This window comes from Poecilia formosa, unplaced genomic scaffold (assembly GCF_000485575.1).
Source record: "Poecilia formosa unplaced genomic scaffold, Poecilia_formosa-5.1.2 Scaffold245, whole genome shotgun sequence".
NCBI lineage: Eukaryota > Metazoa > Chordata > Actinopteri > Cyprinodontiformes > Poeciliidae > Poecilia > Poecilia formosa.
In genome coordinates this window covers 83,294-102,937 of record NW_006800184.1, presented here as the reverse complement: position 1 = coordinate 102,937, position 19,644 = coordinate 83,294, and the positions used below count along the sequence as shown (strand labels likewise).

General features: G+C 38.2%; 1 protein-coding gene across 1 annotated transcript; it reads left to right on the top strand.

The window, feature by feature from the left end:
* Positions 1 to 1,026: 1,026 nt before the first annotated feature.
* Positions 1,027 to 12,418, top strand: LOC107838369 (solute carrier organic anion transporter family member 4A1-like). The gene is made up of 8 exons (XM_016680522.1): positions 1,027 to 1,085; positions 1,243 to 1,397; positions 3,149 to 3,419; positions 4,866 to 5,028; positions 5,787 to 5,962; positions 6,658 to 6,722; positions 6,822 to 6,970; positions 7,789 to 12,418. Exons 1-8 carry the CDS (start codon positions 1,027 to 1,029, stop codon positions 7,957 to 7,959), a joined length of 1,209 nt encoding a protein of 402 aa, XP_016536008.1. The 3' UTR covers positions 7,960 to 12,418.
* The last annotated feature ends 7,226 nt before the right edge of the window (positions 12,419 to 19,644 follow it).

The window sequence follows — 19,644 nt, the reverse complement described above, 5'->3', positions numbered from 1 at the left end:
TTCATTTAGTCAAGGGTAAACAGCTATGCTAACCAAACAGACCTCATTTGAAATAATAATTATCCGCTCGGTTTAGAGTAAATTAAAAAAATGACATACTGCTGTTTAGCTGCCGGTGGTAGACTGACCTGTTCTGCAGCAACAGTGAAGACTCTAGAAAATTCATTTACAGAGTCTTATGCTTTTCGAACTTGTTTGCATGCTGATGGTCCTAATATATCATGTCTGGTTGGAGTCAGAAAGTAAACAAGTCACTCTGTCACTGCAGTGTTGATAAAACCTTCTAGGAAGCTTTAGTTCTCAGACATCAGGCAGCAGCTCTAATGCGATAGAGGCTGTGTGTGTGCGCGTGCGTGCATGCGTGTGTGTGTGTGTGTGTGAGTACTTGTTGAGGTATGTTGTAAAGACTTACTCTTGGGAAACAACCAACATTGTGAGAACATTTGAAGTTATGAGGCCATTTTCCATGTCCACACAACATAAAAACATAATNTGTATGTTGTATGTAAGCATGTATGTTTTAACTTCTTTTGATCATGCTGATGTTACTCTCCCTCTGTTGCCAGGTTACGCTTTGTTTTTCTTCCCATGGCTTTTTTTCCCCTCATTTACGATATGTTTAATAGATAACAGTTTTGAAATGTTATGCATTTTTGTGCATTTAAGGTTCGAAACACTCTCAGCACCTTCTAAAAACAAGATCTCTTTTGTTTAGTCCTGATGCATAAACCCCTGAAATAAGAGATTGATGGTGACAGGTTCCTTTTACTGCAAGTGGAAACTGTTTGAATTATTACAGTTTGAAAGATGTACTTCACACTCAAATATTTTCTCAAGTAAATGACAAATCTGTGTGAAAGTTTATCAGTCCTACATATAAATTCCAAACATTTATGTAAGAATGAGTAGGTTCTTATCAAAATGTTGCAACTAGCTGAAACATAGCAGTCATTAGAGCAGAGCGTCGCAGGTGAGTGACACTTCTGATTCTTTAGGTTACAACAGTGCTTACTATAAGCCCGTAGAATGACGTCATCTCTGACCGAGTCTCTTTTGGGATTTGCGAGGATTACCCAAAACATTACGTAACGTGATTATTTATCTTTAGGTCCAGTGCAGTGATTATCTGTCTACACCCTGGGGAGATTACTGCGGACTGTTTTAATTAAAAAAAATAAAGCTCAGGCTTATTTACCCACAATGAGAATACACATACTGACGATCTTCTCTAACTTGTTTCAGATCTGTGCTGCTTCTCTTGAAGAACCCTACTTTCCTCTTCCTGTGTTTAGCGGGAGCCACTGAGGCCACGCTGATCGCAGGCATGTCCACCTTTGGACCAAAGTTCTTGGAGTCCCAGTTCAGTCTCAGTGCATCTGAAGCTGCCACCTTGTTCGGTAGGTGACCGGACAATGAGGGTTGCAGACAGGACTGAACATCTATTTAATCTTTTTCTACAGGGTCATGCAGAGGAAAAAAAATGCTGAACATTTAACATATAGACAATTTATGTGATAATGTCTCTTAAAATATTACCAAGTTTTAAGAGACAACTTGGTAATGTAATGTACAATGCAACTATTTCAAAGTGCTAGCTTTTTCCCATGTATTATTGTTGTTGGAATTAATGCAATAAAGCAAAACAGCAATATCCTGGTTGCACAAGTGAACCTTCTGAGACTACCATTTAATGTTGACCCAGCATTCAGTCTTCCTCAGTACTGGAGTTGCACAATATCAGGAAAATATGTAATTACAATACCGTGATCGAAAACTGTGACGATAATGTACAATCAACAAACATTTTCCTGGCACCTTTTTCTGTTGCCATTGCACAAAATCCAGCACTCCCTGTGAGCTTCATCCTACCCAACATTACATCCAAGCAGTACTTTGCAGCTGGTGACAAAAACTTTGGAGATTGGTGGAGAGGACTCTTTCCATTTTTTCCGAGATGTTTAAACAAGATGCCTGCATCTTGTTTATTACAGTCATGAGTAGCATCAACATCTAGTGAAGGTTTTGCACAGCCTGGTTGATTGGCTTCACCGCAGTAAATGGAAACATGCCTGATTTGCATTTCCTCTTTTGAAGCATTTTAAAAGAGTGCTCAAAATTTCCAGAGCAGTTGGATGGAAACATAGCTAATCATGTTTTTTGACTGTCGGAGGAATCCAGAGTAGAAACCTCGCATGCACAGGGAGAACATCCAATCTCCGTACAGTTTGCACATATGGAGCAAACTGTATGGAAGGACCCAAGACATTCTTGCTGCAAGGCAACAATGCAACTGCAACAAGGCAAATGTAGCCAGAATTCATAACATCTCACAGAAGAGATATCCTCACAGGGGAACCTTTATGAGGTACAATCAAAATGTTGGATGCTCACAGGCATTTACCAAAGAAAACTGAAAGCAATAGGTGCTTCAATAAAGTATCAGTTTGAAGGTGTGCATAACCATGCAATCGGGTTATTGCATTTTTTTTTTATTTTTTCCTTCTAACACATTTGCTTGTTTAAAAGCTGGATTTTTATAGGATAAATGCCAGTTAATATGCGAAAAAGATGTGGAAAGAGTTTTAAAATATGTGCCACTATCTCTCTTTCTCTCTCTTTTTCTCTCTCTCTCTCTCTCTCTTTTTTTCTCTCTCAGCCAGTGAGAAACAGGAATCAGATTTCAGATTGTATTTCTGTGCACTGTTCTTACCAAAAAGTGGACTTGATGCCTTCTTTCAGTTTTGTTTCTTTCTTTTACTTCGTCCTTTGTCTCTGTTCCCGGTCCTGGTTTCACTGTACACTCTAAGGAGACTCTGTTCATTGTCTTCTTCTCTTTCTTTGTCTACATCTTCTCATCTGAACTATCACTTTCTCCCTGTCCAACCGTAACTAGGGCAAAAGCTAACTATATGCTGTAATACTCACTCATAATGTTTCATATCTTTGATAAAACCTTTAAAGGACCAGTCAAAATTGTCAGCACTCACTACTGACCATTAATATTTCCTATAACTTTAAAATAAGTTGATGCCACAGCTTACTGTGTTTTTTTTTATTCAAAAGTGAATTTACCTCTAAGCCGAACTATGTTTTTTTTTATTTATTTTTTTTTTATTTCTGTCTATGTTTTTTTTCTGTGCCTCTTAAGGATACATGGTGGTACCAGCAGGGGGCGGTGGTACTTTTACAGGCGGCTACATCGTGAAGAGGCTGAACTTGCGTTGCAGAGGCATCATACGCTTCTGCATGATGTGTGCTCTGGTCAGTCTGCTCGCCATCTTCATCTTCCTCGTCCACTGCCCCAACGTGCCCATGGCTGGGGTCACGGCCCCTTATCAGTTGGGGCTGATGGGGCAGGACCAACTGGACCACTACAAACATCTGTATGACAAACCCAAGAAACCGCGACTCAGAAACAGGTGGGGATTATTCTCTTTACATCTGGTAGGTAAAAAGCAACAAGACTGAAATTTTGATTTGTTCCAGGTGTCCATATTGGGCTGAAATCAGTTCTATATGTCCTTCAGCTTGGCTCTAGCTGGAAGTTTAGCATCCTTACACCTGTCCTCTGTTATCACTGTTTTATGTAATTACAAGATGGTTTTCGTAAGCTACCATCTCCATTATTCTGAATAATCATACATTCTAAATTAATTTCATTATTTTCATTTCATGTATTTCATTTCATTCATTACATTAATAAATCCCTGAAATGTTAATGACCTATAGTGTGCTATGTTGTAATGAAGTACTTTTTAGGGTTAGGGTCACCTTCTTTTCTTAAATTTTGAGAAATATACATAAATGTACTGTATGAATTTGTTGTCCTCTGGAAGAAAATGTTAAATCAGTCAAAATCCTAATTGGCAGACCAATTAACCAATAACAGTGAAGTTTGCATCTAACAATTAATAACATGTTAAAGCTACATAAATATGTTCATCAGTTGATCTGTTGTAACAGCAGCTCTCCATATGCCTTATATAAAAGTTTAATCTGACTTTATTGTGTTTCAGTTTAAGAGGAATAATGCATTAAGCTTTGAGAACAGAGCCCACCATGTCTGAAAGAACAACCTGATAAGAAGTAACCCAAGGAGTTATTGTTTCATTAATTTCAAAGGAAAGCAAGGTCACAGCCAGTAAAGCAGCAAAGATGTCTGTGTTGTGGTGCAATCAAAAGGAATAAGTGAGGAGGAGTCAGAGTTTGTTGCATTTAAAGCAAAGGCTGTAGAACAATGAAATGGAGAAGTAACTATAAGTTTAAAATGACATTTCCAGAGTCTTCTAGAGAAAGACTGTTTATTTTTATTAAGCTTATTTGAGTGAGTCTGAAATGATATATAAAAATAACAAAACAAGTAAATCAGGTAAAACAATGTACTTCATTAAAGAAGCTAAAGGATGTAGTCAGCATTAGATACATGCGGTTATTATTTATATCTTTTTCAGACCCACCTATAGGAAATCCTTTTAATTCAGTGGCATGTTGACCTGTGACATTTATTTACTATGGAGTAATTTCATTGAAAGTTGGTTTTTACTTGTGTTTAAGGAAAATATGTTGAAGTAGTGCTGCTCCTATTTGATCAGAAGTACTGTAAGTGTGTACATGAAATCTCAATACTGATACATGATGTTAGGCTAATATCAGAGTGTGTTCAGAGAATCCAGTGTGCATCATTTTAAGATGCTACGCCTCATTTATTCTCCTCTTATCCACTAGCCAATGGCTAAAAATACATCACATAACAAAGTGGTTCTAGCCAAATTGAAACAGACCAAATTCCTTCTTTGGGCCCCTGCTTCCACCTGTTTCTCACTGACTTTCTCTTCTTGTCTTTCTTCCTTTGCTTCTCTCTGCAGCTCTTCTCTGGACATGAACCTCACAGTGAGTTGTAATGCAGCTTGTAACTGTGCCAGAGAAGTGTACAACCCAGTGTGTGGGGCGGACGGGGTGATGTATTACTCACCGTGCCACGCCGGCTGCACCTCCATCAACCACACACAACCGTCCACAGGCAGACAGGTACAGCACACACTGCTTGTTTTACTTCAGTAAGACTGGAAGAACATGACCCGGGCGATAACTGAGGCAGTTCAGAATGATCTGCAGGTTCCTGAATGTCTATTGTGTTTAGACATTCAGATGTGGCAGAGTTAATTAGAAGACTAAGAAGTTGTAACTTTCCAATGTGTGCAAGAGAGCTCGTCAGCAGCTATACCTGGGGAAAAACGGCAATGTTCATTTTTTAAGTTATATGTTTTGCTTTGACTTTCTAACGTCAGAGAAATTGTACTCCACAGTGACATATTTCTGACAAATTTACCCATAACCCATTTTTGAACAAGGAACACGGTCAATAAGGAATCTGCGTATTTATTAAAGACATGTAGCGATCCTTCCAAGAGCAAGAGAGCTCTTTGAAACAGAACACAAAGCTCTGCCACAGAATCCACATATGGGGAAATGCAAATGTTAATTTATTTATTTAAATTTAGTTAAATGTGAAGTCAGATCAACACATTTAACTTCACATTTTCATAGAACTTCTCAGTTGTCATATTTAGTTAGCAAAATATTACTCCACAGTTACTTGTTTCTAACTAAATTGCCCATAACCTAATTTTGAGAAACACAGGAACAATAAGGAACCTGTTTTTTATTATTTTTTATAAAAGACATGTAGAAAAAACCTTATTGAAAAAAAATAAATAAATTTTCAAAATTCAAACGTTAAAAAAAAAAGCTCAGTGATGAACACTATACCTGTGTCGGTGTTTCAGGTGTACTCTGGGTGTGGCTGTGTGGTGGGGAACGTTTCGTGGGGTGAGGAGGGCTTCGCTCTGACAGGGAAGTGCAGCAGCACCTGCCACCACATGCCAGTCTTCCTCTCCTTGCTCTTCGTCATCATCTGTTTCACCTTTCTCTGTAGCATCCCAGCTCTCACTGCCACTCTCAGGTATGTGTCACGACAACAGAAGGATGTCTTTGTTAAGCAGATGCTAAATTCAGTCGAAGTGGTTTACTTGATATATAGCACAGCCAATAAATACAAATGTGGATCTTCAGAGTGAAAATGAGATAAAAAGCAAATGTAATTTGCCATAATTCTGACACTAGATGGCAGCAAAGAGCTTGCAGTGTAAATCCTGGTGTGTGTAGTAAATGCATCAGGCAGCATTAGAGAAAACTAAAGGGCTCTGTGTGGTTAAGCCGAACTGCTGAAATCAGTTTTCATTGTTGCAGGTACATGTTGAAAATCACATCATTTTGTCACCTGCCCTCGCTTGTCAAACCTCCCCTGGGTAACTTGTAACAGTCCCCTCTCTAAACACATGGTAAAACATTTACAGGAGCTTGACTCCTGTGAAACCCCTCCCGCTGCAGTAAACCCCTTTGTGCACCGTGAAGGGTCTGTGCAAAAGCGAACATCCGAAAATGATGTGACCATCATGAGAGCAGCAGTTCGGCCATGCTGAGCCCTTAAGAAAGCGAGTTAGAAGTAAACTTAAGGGAATAGTTTACAAGTGTTTAAGCCTAAAAGTCACAACCTTGGATTTGTGTTTCCAAAAAGCAGAATTTTACTCAGTCAGCCATGGACTAGACTTTGAGTTGAAGTCTGTCTTTATATCTGTCCAACCCTGTTCTGTACAGGTGTGTACCAGATAGTCAGAGATCGTTTGCTCTTGGCATCCAGTGGATATTGGTGCGCACACTTGGTAGGCCCAAGTCTTTCTCTGATTATGCTTTAAGTCTCAAAATTGCAACCAAAACAACTGTAATTCTTCCTTCCTCCTGTTCCACTGCTTTCCATACAGGGAGTATTCCAGGGCCGATTGCATTTGGCTCAGTGATTGATATTTCCTGCTTATTGTGGCAAGACCAGTGCGGTGATCAAGGCTCCTGCTACATCTATCACAACTCAGCCATGAGTCAGTACACACTTGTTGCTGGAATCATCTTCAAGGTAATATTCCTAGTCAGACACCATTTCACTTTGAAGATGATAAAAATGAAAGCAAGTGGCACAGAACAAAAAAATAGTTCCTCACTATGGTCCTGGAGGGATTCCTCCCATTGTATAATCGATTTACATTTCCAGCACAATTTGTCTGTGCTGATCATCAGCCATCATAGTTCAGGTGAGCTTCTACATGAGAGGACAGCAGCTGCAGAGTCTCTGTGTCAAATTGTGTTCACACTTTTGAGGAGATGAGGACAGCTCAGTTTTGACAAGTGAATGTTTTTTTGTTTTTTTTTTTTTTTTCAAAAGGAATCTTGCTTGTATTGATTACAATGAAATATAGATTATTTAGGCAAACTTTTAATAAAAAAAATAATAATAATTTTAAGGAAGATAATGATAGACATTACAGTGGACCTGTGCCTTTTTGTGGGTGAAATTCAGAGACGTAATCCTACTCAATAAACCATTGGCTAGCATTCGCAAAACCAGCCAATCCAGAAGCCCCATTCGTTTTCCTTGGCACTCATTGGATGCAAACCCAAGAGCAGAGATAAGGAAGACTGTGGATGTTAGCTTCTGCAGTACCACAAGATGGCTTCTTCTGCATGTATTAATGCAAATTAAGGAATGTTTGGTGTGTAACTCCCTCTGATTAAGAAGGTCCACTTCAATTTGTCATGATTTGGGAGAAAAAGAAAGTGGTGCTCTTAGATAGCACCCAGGAGATCTATCTCTCAAATGCTGCAGGTGTGTTTTTTGTCGTGTGTGTGATATTGTTTTGCTGAAAGATGGTTATTAACACTTGTATTCGGTTTCAGCTTTTGGGTACCATCTTTTTCCTCATAGCCAGCGTTCTCTACCAGCCACCTCCGGAGTCTCCTCAAACCAGCTGCGAGAGCACGGACCAGGGAACGGAGCACGCAAGCGACCTGCCAATCAAAGACCTGCCAGAAGATGGCGTCATTATCAACCTGCATGCCAGGTTATGACATCTTAGACCCTCCATTCCAAATACAGAGTCTCTGTTTGTGTGATAAAAAAAAAAAATACCCAGGATGCCTTCACGCACAAATGCACATACACCCAGACAGGGTGTGTAGCACTTCTAACATGCTGCTCTTCTAGAATGAAATCGTGCTTTGACTGCATGTGTTTCTGACATGTATGTTTGACTCAGCAAAAGCCTCACAACGTTATTTCTCTTAACGTTTCATCTCTAAAAATAACTCAAATCTGATCAGCTAAATAACTTCAAGTCCAGCTGCGATGGTGTGTGTATCATTTTGACTATGTCCAGCTTGACACCATCTTTCAAAGATCGATTAGACTCTTCACAGAAACATTTTACGGTTTTGAAAGAATTAAAAAAAAAAGGAATCTCCTATTCGTCTGTTGTTTTACAGTGACTGACTGGAAGATACGATTGGTCTTCTGAGAACAGATAAAGCCATGTTTAAGATGCTGTAACAAACCTCAAGGCCAGTGAAAATGTAGCCAAATATTCTTCTTATCACAAGAAGTAAAGCAGAGTCCTGAACGACCTTTACATCAGAGGAAGTATTGAGCCACTATTATGGTTTCAACACTTTAATGCAAAATTCATATTCTTACCATTTTCCTAGTTAGCTAACGCAAAATGTCCCTTTTTGAAGGCTGCTAGACAGTTTTTCCTAAAAAGCAAACAAACAAAAAAAAGTTAGTCCGTAGTGTCTGATCTTGGAAATGTCTCTAGAAACTGCGCACATCTGGATATTGACAACGGATTCCAGTCTTCCTGGCAGATTCTGCCACACTCTTATTGAGTTGGTTGGTGACATGAGATCCTGTTGATGATCTGTTATGTTTAACTCTGAACTTTTAATGGACTCTTACTACTCAGGAGCATTCTTGGACATGCCTTGTCTCCAGCTCTGTCTTGAGTGTGGAATCTGTTGAGGCCTCGACACAAAGGAGATGACATCACTCCCTCTCCATTCATCTCCTATGGCGCTTAGGGCACCATTAACTTGCCTTTCTCCTGGCAAGTTAATGGCAAAATTTGCTCATGGGAATTTTTGAGCTTATATGTGTGAACCTGCGCACATGAGCTTGTGACATGACATAAAAAAGATAATAATGTTCAACTTTTCTTGCAGTCATCGCTACTGTGTCCCATGTGTTGGGTTTTGCCACGAGTGGCGGAAACTTTTGTCTTTCACTGTTGTTTGTCACTCCTCGTGTGTTGAACCATTACACTACAGTGTCTCTTGTCTTGTTTATATTCGTAGTCTGAGGTAATTTAGCTTCAAGAATCTTTACAAATGATTATGACAATTCTGCCCTCTGCTATGAACTCTGTGTCCCAAAGGAACCCCAGAGCAAACGTCTGCCATCACCTTGCTTCATTCTTGGGATGATAACATCAGGGGATATTTGTTGGTTAGGATCCATCAGAAGCAATTGATGTGTTGTTGAGGCAAATCAAGGATCTCAGCTTTCCATGCTCTTAGGGTGCCTTCAGGGAGAACAGTAAATTTCAAGGATGTGAAAATTCAACTAGATTGTGGATGGTCTCGTTAAGAGAGACCATCCACAATATATGAAAAGGTATTAAAAACACAGTTTGCTCCCCGTTATGCATGATGGAGTCTGAGTGTTTTCTAAAGGTATTGGTCATGCATAAAACATTTGAATCAAGGGAGCCTGGGTAGTGGAGCATAAAAACAGCTGTGGCAGCGGTGCCATGTTGGTCTCATTCAAACTCCAACCTCATCACAATGGTAGTGTTACCACATTATCTTGTAGCACTTAGCTTAATGCTAACAGCACAGTTCTACAGAGTCTCTGCTGTTGTGACGTGATGCTGTTGGAGACCCGGCTGTGCTCTCCAAGAACTACTTCTTGGAGAGCACAGCCGGGTCTTCCTCCAGTGTGAAGGTTTCTGGAAATCTCCCAACAGGCTGCCATGTGCCTTTTAATTCAGTGTGGCTTCAGTCAAACGTTTGTACCAGTCATTCTCTTAAAAGAAATTCGAGTTGTGTAGTTGTGAGCATTTTTCTTTGTCAGTCTTTGCACTTTCGCTTTTGGAAATATTGGAAGAGAATTTAGTGGTTTTTCAATGTGATGGCTTCCTTTTTTTGTCCTGATAGGCTGCGGGGTTTCAGAAACCATCCGTCCATGTCAGGCTTCGAGTTTCTTTGCTTAAGTTAATCTGTGAAATCTGCTCAAGAGGTCTGTCTTTCGATAGCAAATGTATGTCGATGTGCACGTCGATTATCACCACAGATGAATAGCACAAACGCATTTTCACCTTGAGAAGCACATGAATACTTTTGAAAGCTGCTGTACAGGAGATGTTTGATTCAAAGGTAGTGATATTTTGGCTTCTGCTGATGCAGAATTATGACGGCTGTCATTCATCAATGACATAAAAGTGAACATGACTGTTTGGACTGCAGATCCTTTGAAAACAATCGGGTTCGTATCCGATATGTCCGATATGGTTCACATAGGGAAGTGGCACAAGTATAATTTTTTGTGAGGTAAAAAGATTTGAACTTTCCAGTTAAGACTGCCTTCAAAAAGTCGGATGAAAGTCGCATCTTTGCAAAACAAGTGGATTCGATCACATCTGCCTGCTGTGTTAACATATCCTACGTTGCTCTATTTACCAGTTGACAGTGCTCTTTAGTGCAATCATGTTTTAAAAAGATTGTGCAATGGTGTGTTGAGAAATACCAACAGCAAAAAGATGGATTTAAACAAGAAATTCAACAAAATACTAATCAAACTTCACCAGAAATTCCCAAACATCAAATTGATATTTTGTAACAATAGCTTATCACGATAAGGTAATAAATGTTAGAGTATATGTGATTTAACAATGAACAGCATGTCTCAAAACATGTATGAATAGCCTTGCCAAGGCTGGATGGAAATACCTAAATATGTATACGGTTTATTCTTCAGGCTACAAATATTTGGAATCGCCTGCAGCCTGACTATCTTTGCATAATTCTATGAATTTAAGCGCTCTGTATTTATGTTAGATATGGGACGTTAATACCACACCTCTGGAGGAAAGGTGGTAACTTTCTGTGATTAAGTTTATTTGACAGTGTCCCACTAGATGGCACTCTTTACCCTATAGTGTTTCTTTGATGGATCTGAATACAGTGGCAGATGAATGTCTGGGCTGAAGAGAATGAACCCAAAATCTAACAGGCATATTAACATGCTGGTCGATGTTATTTAAAATAAAATGAAAACATGCATATATTTTTTAAAAACTGTCATCTACAGCTGATTCCTTTCAGTAAACTGCATTTATTTAGATATAGGAACTAAAAGGTTATGGGAAAAATTTACATATTTTTTAATCTATAGCCTTATCTTTTTGGTTCTGTAGGAAGATGAAGATTTTTCTAGGCAACAAATTAAATACAACTAAAATATTTTCTGAACCCAAATTAGTAAAAATTCAGATTCCTGTGACTTTCTAAATAAATGTGTTTAGCCAAACATAAGACAATGTCTGATAATAGAACATCTTCACAATAATTCAGCTTGAACATTCAGCATGTTAAAGTTGCTAGCGATTTTTTAAAAGTTATCTGTAGCAAACTGCAAACATTTGCATTCATGTACCTGAACCCAAATGGAATGATGTGACTTTGCTTCAGTGTTTGGCTGTCTAGTTATTTGATATGACACAGCCTCACTCATTTAAAAACTCAAAAAGATCACTCTTCATCAATAGGTTAAGTGAAACCAAAGTGAAACCAAAGTCGATCAAATATAATACCCAAAAGTAGGCAGGTAGACACATGAAAATCCAGTTTGAGTAATCCCAAGGTATCCATCTTTTAGTTCATAAAAGGAAATTGTTTTGCATGGTGACTGAATGATGTGTTAGACCTGAAAAAGATTATTCACATTGGTAACATACCGTAAATTCCACAGTGCATTTTACATTTGGACCTAATTATTTCAGTACTGTAACTCTCCGATCGTGCCAAAGCAGCTTTGCAAATTAACTGTTGTACTTTATTTTGTATCTACATATTTATGCAAATAATTTATTCATGATATCTTGCACTTAAATTTTTAATCAGCGGTGTAATTTTAAAAGTACTGAACGTCTTTGCTGTCATTCTCCTGTTTGTGATGTCAGATCCAACCCACTGTGCTGATCTGTATCGTTATGGTGTTCGATCCTCATGTTATGAGTGACCTTGACACATTTCAACTGATGGCGAACAATTATTTTCACCTACATCTGTAAATCATTTTATCTGTGCTTTTCTCTGTCTCCTAGCTCAGAATAACAAATGTATAAAACCCTTTTGTTAAACTGCATATTAATTTGGTTTTGTGGAGTATGTTATAAATGGAAGCTGTGAATTTAAATTTTTTTATTGAATGACTCAAAATGTGAACTGTTTTTATAATTACAAAATTTGAACAGCACGACATTGCGTCTGACATTTTTTTTCTGTCAGTTTGATTATTTGTTCATATTATTTTTTGTGCCACGATCACTTACCTTCTGAAGACTGGTGTGAATGTTAGTGACTAAAGCAATACCGCTCTAAAACAACTGCCTTTTTTAGTAATGCAAACAAAGAATATATTTTAAAACGTATTAATAAACACAATGAAAAAACTTCTTAGCAGTACGGCGAAACGTATCATTCAAGATCTTGTTTATCTTCGCTCTTGAGTCAGTCAGGGCCAGAAAAGTGAATCGCACTCCTGGTGTTGCTTTGCAAACACCAGTTGGCAGTGTGTGAAGCTTAATTGTGCTTATTTCGGCTAAGCTACGTTTTCTTTCAATATTTTTCACATGCTCTGCAGAGAAGTCTGGTAGAGTTGGGAGGTACGTTCCACAGAAAATCTGTAAATACTGCACATATTACTACTAATATTACAATACAAAATATGCAGGAGATCAATACTAAATATGCTAGAGTTAGTGTCGATGTAAGTCAGGAAAAAAAGTTACTTCATGACTTTTACTTTACTAAAAAGAAGTCATGAAACGGTTTGAAGATAACAATATGGATGTCAGGGATTGGCCCAGTCAAAGCCCAGAACACAGTCTCATAGGGAATATGTGGCTGGGCTACACAATCCTCATCTAACCTGACAGAGTCTGAATATTTTAGCAGAAAGTCTGCAGTCCAGATGCACACCCTGATTGAGAACAATCAACACAGACTTGCTGTTGTGACTGCAGCCAAAGGTCCATCTTCTGAATGCTGATTGGCAGTGATGTTAGTATTTACACAAGCACTTATTTTATGATTCATTGTTTTATTTCATTGTCATTATTTAGTACAAATCAGTTTTCACTTTGACAATAAAGAGTTTTTTTGTACTTCTTTTATTTATTTATTTTTTTAAGCCATATTTGGTTTATCTGGATTGATTTGGGAAAGCAATGAAAAGGCTAAAACATCAAGAGATAAAGGTAAATGCTTGTTATGTTCCAATGATTAATTTTGGTCCAGCTGGATAAAGGCTGATGGCAATAAAAATATGATTTTACTTGATGAAAAATATTGACAGGACAAAATAACTAAGAAAAAATACTCCAAAGAATCCCTGTGACATGCTTGCTTGAGATCTTTTATTTCTCCTGTAGGAAACAGTCACAGTCCTGCTGTTATTTTGACCACCAGGTGGCAGTAAATAAGTTATTTAGAAAGTGTTCAATGTTAAGTACAGACTCAGATCAACCCTGATTTTTCTGTATCGTAACATCAGAGGAAACATACAAATAATTTTTTAATGGAATTATGTAATTACTCCTTTGCTATCATTGATCTGAAGTGACTAATACAGAAAAACTTTTAACAAACCAACTAATTTAGCCTTGTGACCAGACTCTGAGCAACGTTTTCATTCTTAAGAATGACAAAGACTAAGAATGATGTCTTAAAGGTTTTCTCTAAGACATCACAGACACAAATTGGCCATCAGCTGTGTCTCTGTTTCAACCGCTTCTCTCTGCTGTGCACCTGTGATGTGGAAACTCAGTGCTCACTGATGACACACCGCTCATAACAATATCGAATGCCAGTAGAAAATGTCGCCTTAAGATTGATTTATGCCTCCATGTATGGCGGATCCAGAGATGTACACTCCTGACCACGACGCATGTTGTTTTTTCAGTTTTTACTTCCATGGCTCCGTCAGTTCACATTCATGCACGCCGTGTCCTGTGCCTTATCTGAGCGTCTGCTGTTTATCAGAGCAGGAGATGGATTCAGTTTCTTTTGTTTTTGTTTTCCTTGTTTCAAATACAGACATGCAGGTTTCTTCCACTGGCTCAATAGAAATAAATATATTTTTGTACAAGTGAACAAGGAAGATCACCCTAAGAGTAAAAAAAAAAGAAAACCAGGATATTTCCCATGTTTTCTAATTTACATTGACCCTTAATGTCTCATGTTTCAACACATACATTTGAAACCAAAAGTTTTTATAACTTTTGTGTGCCTGAATATAAAGGCACATAAAACTTTTTTTTTTTTTTCTCAATAGCTGCATTTCCTTTTCGAAAAATAAATTTGCTCACTGGAAGCAACAAGAAAAAAAAATCTTGTTTTTTAATAATCAGACCAAACTTAGAATTAATTTAATTATTTCTATTTGCTAAATGGCACAGTAATAAGAGAACGAAGAATGTACTACTCTGCAAGAGGAAGACATTCCTCCACAAGAAGCATAAAGAAGCCAGAATGCATATTTTTCTTCTGTCTGATGAAACTAAAGTGCAACTGTTTGGTCATAAGGATCAATGTTACATTTGGATAAAAAAAATCAGGGAAGCATGCTACCCTGAGAATACCATCCCGACTGTGAATTCTGCTCTCAATGTGAACGTCTTACCTCGTACTTTCAAGTTGCATTACTAATTTTGATGTGCTATTTCAGTGCAATGGCAATAAAAGTTTTCTATTTATAAAGACTTCTTCAACTGATCTAAAATGGCGTCTGCAAACGATCCCAACTGTGAATTATGGTTTCTGTGAAATGCTGTCAAAAAGTATTTTGCCTGCTTACTGATTGCTATTGTTTTTTTGTTGTTTTTTTTTAGCTCAAAAAGTAATTTTCAAATGATTTTTCATTTAGTCAAGAGTAAACAGCTATGCTAACCAAACAGACCTCATTTGAAATAATAATTATCCGCTCGGTTTAGAGTAAATTAAAAAAATGACATACTGCTGTTTAGCTGCCGGTGGTAGACTGACCTGTTCTGCAGCAACAGTGAAGACTCTAGAAAATTCATTTACAGAGTCTTATGCTTTTCGAACTTGTTTGCATGCTGATGGTCCTAATATATCATGTCTGGTTGGAGTCAGAAAGTAAACAAGTCACTCTGTCACTGCAGTGTTGATAAAACCTTCTAGGAAGCTTTAGTTCTCAGACATCAGGCAGCAGCTCTAATGCGATAGAGGCTGTGTGTGTGCGCGTGCGTGCATGCGTGTGTGTGTGTGTGTGTGAGTACTTGTTGAGGTATGTTGTAAAGACTTACTCTTGGGAAACAACCAACATTGTGAGAACATTTGAAGTTATGAGGCCATTTTCCATGTCCACACAACATAAAAACATAATTTATATGACTATGCAAGTTAGTTTTAGAGGATTGGTATGAATTAAGTTTTGCATAAGATTATGGACAAGTAATGGTTACGGTCAGGAAAAGTGTCTGTGTTAGAAATTTATGCAATGACTAAAATGAATGGAACTCAACAAAAAGTCCTCAGTTTGTATAGAAGTACAAAGACTTCTGTCTGTGTGTCTTTTTAAAATTCTTTTAACTTCACATTTTATGCTAATGAGCCAAAGGTATTTTTCTACCGGGGTGAACAATCAAGATCTATTCTATTCTATTCTATTCTATTCTATTCTATTCTATTCTATTCTATGCTGTCGCTGCAATCTGCTTCTTCTCAGCATTCGGTTCCAAAATCAAAAAACGTATTACATACCAACACAAACACACATATCAAGGTCAGCCAGTGTGAGTATGTCAGGCTCTGTTTTTGTTTGTGTGTGTGTGTGTGAGTGTCATGTTGCACTTATCCTTGCTCTAAATGTGGTTTCCTGCTGAAAAATAAACTAGTGCAGACATGACAAAGAGAGACAGAAAAAAAAATTCCCTTGGTGAGAACATGTGTCTGAATCCTGGATGCATCGTGTTCAGAATGTTGAAAATAAAACGCTCGCTTTTGAAATGTGTTTTTCATGCACAGCTGCAGACTGTAAAGGATATTGGATTTTAAAAAAATTACTCAAGGATTACATGAATTATTCATTTATAAATGAATTACATTGCACATCCCTTACATGTAGTTAATGCAGCTATCCACAGTGGTACATAACTTCTGTATACATTGTATTGTTTTCAGTTAATAAGTGAAAAGGGGTTTATTATTTAAGGTTGTGGCTACCAGGCGTTTACTCTCTCCTTACAGCATCAGGTCTTCTGTTGCCCTCAGCATGATGGTTTAACGGTACACTTCAAACATGTACTATAATTTTCTACTAGAATTCTTCTAGACTTTTTAAAACATACTTTGTGATTGGAGAATCCTTTATTTGATTTGCAAACACACTAATATGGTCCTTTTATTTATATTTTTTAAGTGCTTCAGCATGACCTGTGGTGGGAATATGTCACTGTACAATTAAACTTAACTGAATTCAATTTTTGTCCAGCATTCTAAATAAAAGAAAACTTCACTTGAGATCAATACCGATTACCTGAATAGACAATTTCCCAATTAAAATTGTGTTTTTTGTTTTACTTTTTCTTTAATGCTGACATTTTTCACTGGTCAGCCGCTTCTTGCTTTGGTAGCAGTAAATGAGTATACTATTTTCAGCCCCAGTGTCTACATGATCACACACAATTTCACCCTGTCTCTTTAAGTCTAACTTTTGGCAGCCCTGAAATGTTACGTCAGCATGAGCCTTCTGTAAGCTGTTAGATACCGGCTTGCCCTCTGCACAGCCTCAGTCGCAGGCACATTTCAGTTGTTTTATTGTCCCCATTGAGATGAACTGAAACACGGTAACAGTTTTGATTCACTGAGTCTTTATTTCACATAGCAGGTGTCAGGACTGGTTTGTGCAGCCTTTATTCAGCACTGACAAACAGGGCTAACTGGAGGACTGTAATTAAACAAATGTTAATTTAGGATGGTCCTAATGCCATTACAAATGTGTTTTTCTCTGAGATCTGGTGATCAGGTACAGTTTGATCATGTCCCTTCCAAAGCCAAATACTGAATCGCAGCATAAGAACTGTGTTAACTATGTTTCACATACATTTCAGTAAACCAAATTTCCACTATGGCTTCAATAATCTGATGTATATAGATATATACTATCAGAAGTGCAGAAGTGTAACATGTTTTATACGCGGGGTAGCCGTGTTGGACTTCTACACTGGTCCTGCTGAGGAATGTCTGTCTTGGAAAGTTTGACAGGTGAAAGTAGTAGCCATTGTGCATAGCTGCCGTTGTTTGCAAAAAACATACCGCCTGAGCTCAGTCAGTGACTGACAATGAAACTCAAAGTTGTACTCTCTAAATGATCTGATGAATAGGAAGATAGTTAGTTCCATAGACAAAAACCAGATGCCAATTGAAACTGAGGGCTTTGCTATTTGCGGATCTCACACCAGTTTTCAAAGCTGAGCACCTGCTACTCGGCTGTATCAGTAGTATAGCTCACACAGGCTGTCCTCAGCAGGTTGTGCAGAGTACATGCTGTGAACCGGTGCACTTGGCGAGTCCTTGCAAATCCTGGTGACATTCGAAGCCGTTAGAAATGAGTCACCTGTCCTAACCCTTAGTAATGTTCCTATTGATCTCAGTCCTGCAAACTCAATGTGTAGGCTGCCAAACACTAGCACAAACTTATTTTTACCACAGGACTCAGGCCAGTTCCACTGAATCTGCTTTGCTATGGTATGCACTGGCTGAACAGCAGCAATATGAGGGACCTCTCCTGGGTTCAGGAAATATGAACTTCTGGAGAGCAACCTGTCTGAAGAGGACAATGATTATTGTTTAAGAGACAGCCAGGGCACATGTTGGTGAAAAAGTCAGGAAGCTCTGGAATGGTTAACTGTTTGTGGTCCAAAAGTCAGATTTCCACACTCTTCACCTCCTTTCTTGGCCTTTGTTGAATGTTTAAAGCAAAGATCCTAGTACCTTGGAATGAAGTACTGTAGTTGCTGTTGTAAGTGAAGGATTGTGGTTCAATGTTGTCCATGGCTGCTGTTGAGTCGTTTAGCATTAATGAAGCTAAGATTTTTGTTTAGCAGATTAGTGGATTGAGAACCTAACATTTTGGTTTGCTGTGGTCATCACCAGCAATAACTTCAAACAAATTTAGTGCAAACATATATTTTTCATTACAATCAGGGTGGCCTTTTTGAAAAATAAATACAAGAAAAGAAAACACAAGATCAAGAAAATGCAAATGATTTCTATGGTTCAAAATATGTATGATTTAACACCAGACAAAACTTGATTGGCAAGTTTAGTGAACAAATTAATTTTCTATCATAACCATGGTGGGCATCTAGAAAAATGACCACCAAAATACATTAAGATGGTTAACTTATGTATGATTTGGCACAATCAATTTTAAATTCTAGTGCAAAAATAATTTTTTCTTGATCAAGACTAATGGTCGCCATATTTAAATTTTCAGTGGCTAAAGCTTTTCTCTCTCTCTCTCTCTCTTTTTTTTTCTTCATTTTTTTCAAAAAATAGTTTTTTCAGGAATATCAGTGCCAAGTTAGGTCTCTTGATCTGCATTTGAAAGATTTTTTCCTAAGTTATCTGCTCCACTAGTTAAAGAACTGGCCCAGTTGAATTCCAGCTTCACACTGAAGGAACATAAAACAGATTAGTAAAAATGTAAAAGATGTAAAAATGTAAAAAACCAGTGAAGAAACCCAAGGAGTAGAAAACCAAGATTTTACATGACCCCCATATTATACACAATAAAAACATTAAAAGCTTTTCAATCTGTAGAGACTCACATGGAGAGAGAAAACAGCAGTTAGACACTTTATTGGGCCGAGAATTTGGCGCTCAGACACCGGCAGAAGACGTGCAAGCTGAGAATCGCTGCAAGCTTGGATGATCAGCTCAGGGTCATCTTCCCCCAGGCCTGAACACTGGCGTTGGAGCACAGCCTTGAGAGGAAGGAGCCTGCAGGGAGCCTGGAAGAAGCCTGGCAGGATGCGGGTGGAGACGGGGAGGAGGTGGGTCGAAGCACAGCTGCAGCTGGTGAATCCATGGTTGACTGGCCTTTTGAAGGAGCTCTTGCAAGGTGATTGGCTGGAGCAGAGCGACGATCTGGTCCTGGTTGGCAAGGGCGTGGTAATCGATGATGCCAGGAAACTGAAGAGAGTCTCCCAGGTTGAATTTACGCCTAAGCTTCATAACATAACATACAACAGAGTTTCATAGAATCAAACTCTTATGCAAAGCAAATCTTTCCTGTCTTTGCTAAATCAAATCCTTTAACTCCAACTGCAGAAAAACTTTGCCTGGTTTCTGTTTTTCAAAAACCGCCATTGCTGATTTCAGATAAACTGCTAGATTTAGATGTGATTGTCCTTCATTTAAAATAATCAAAATAGCAACCACAAGAAATGCTAT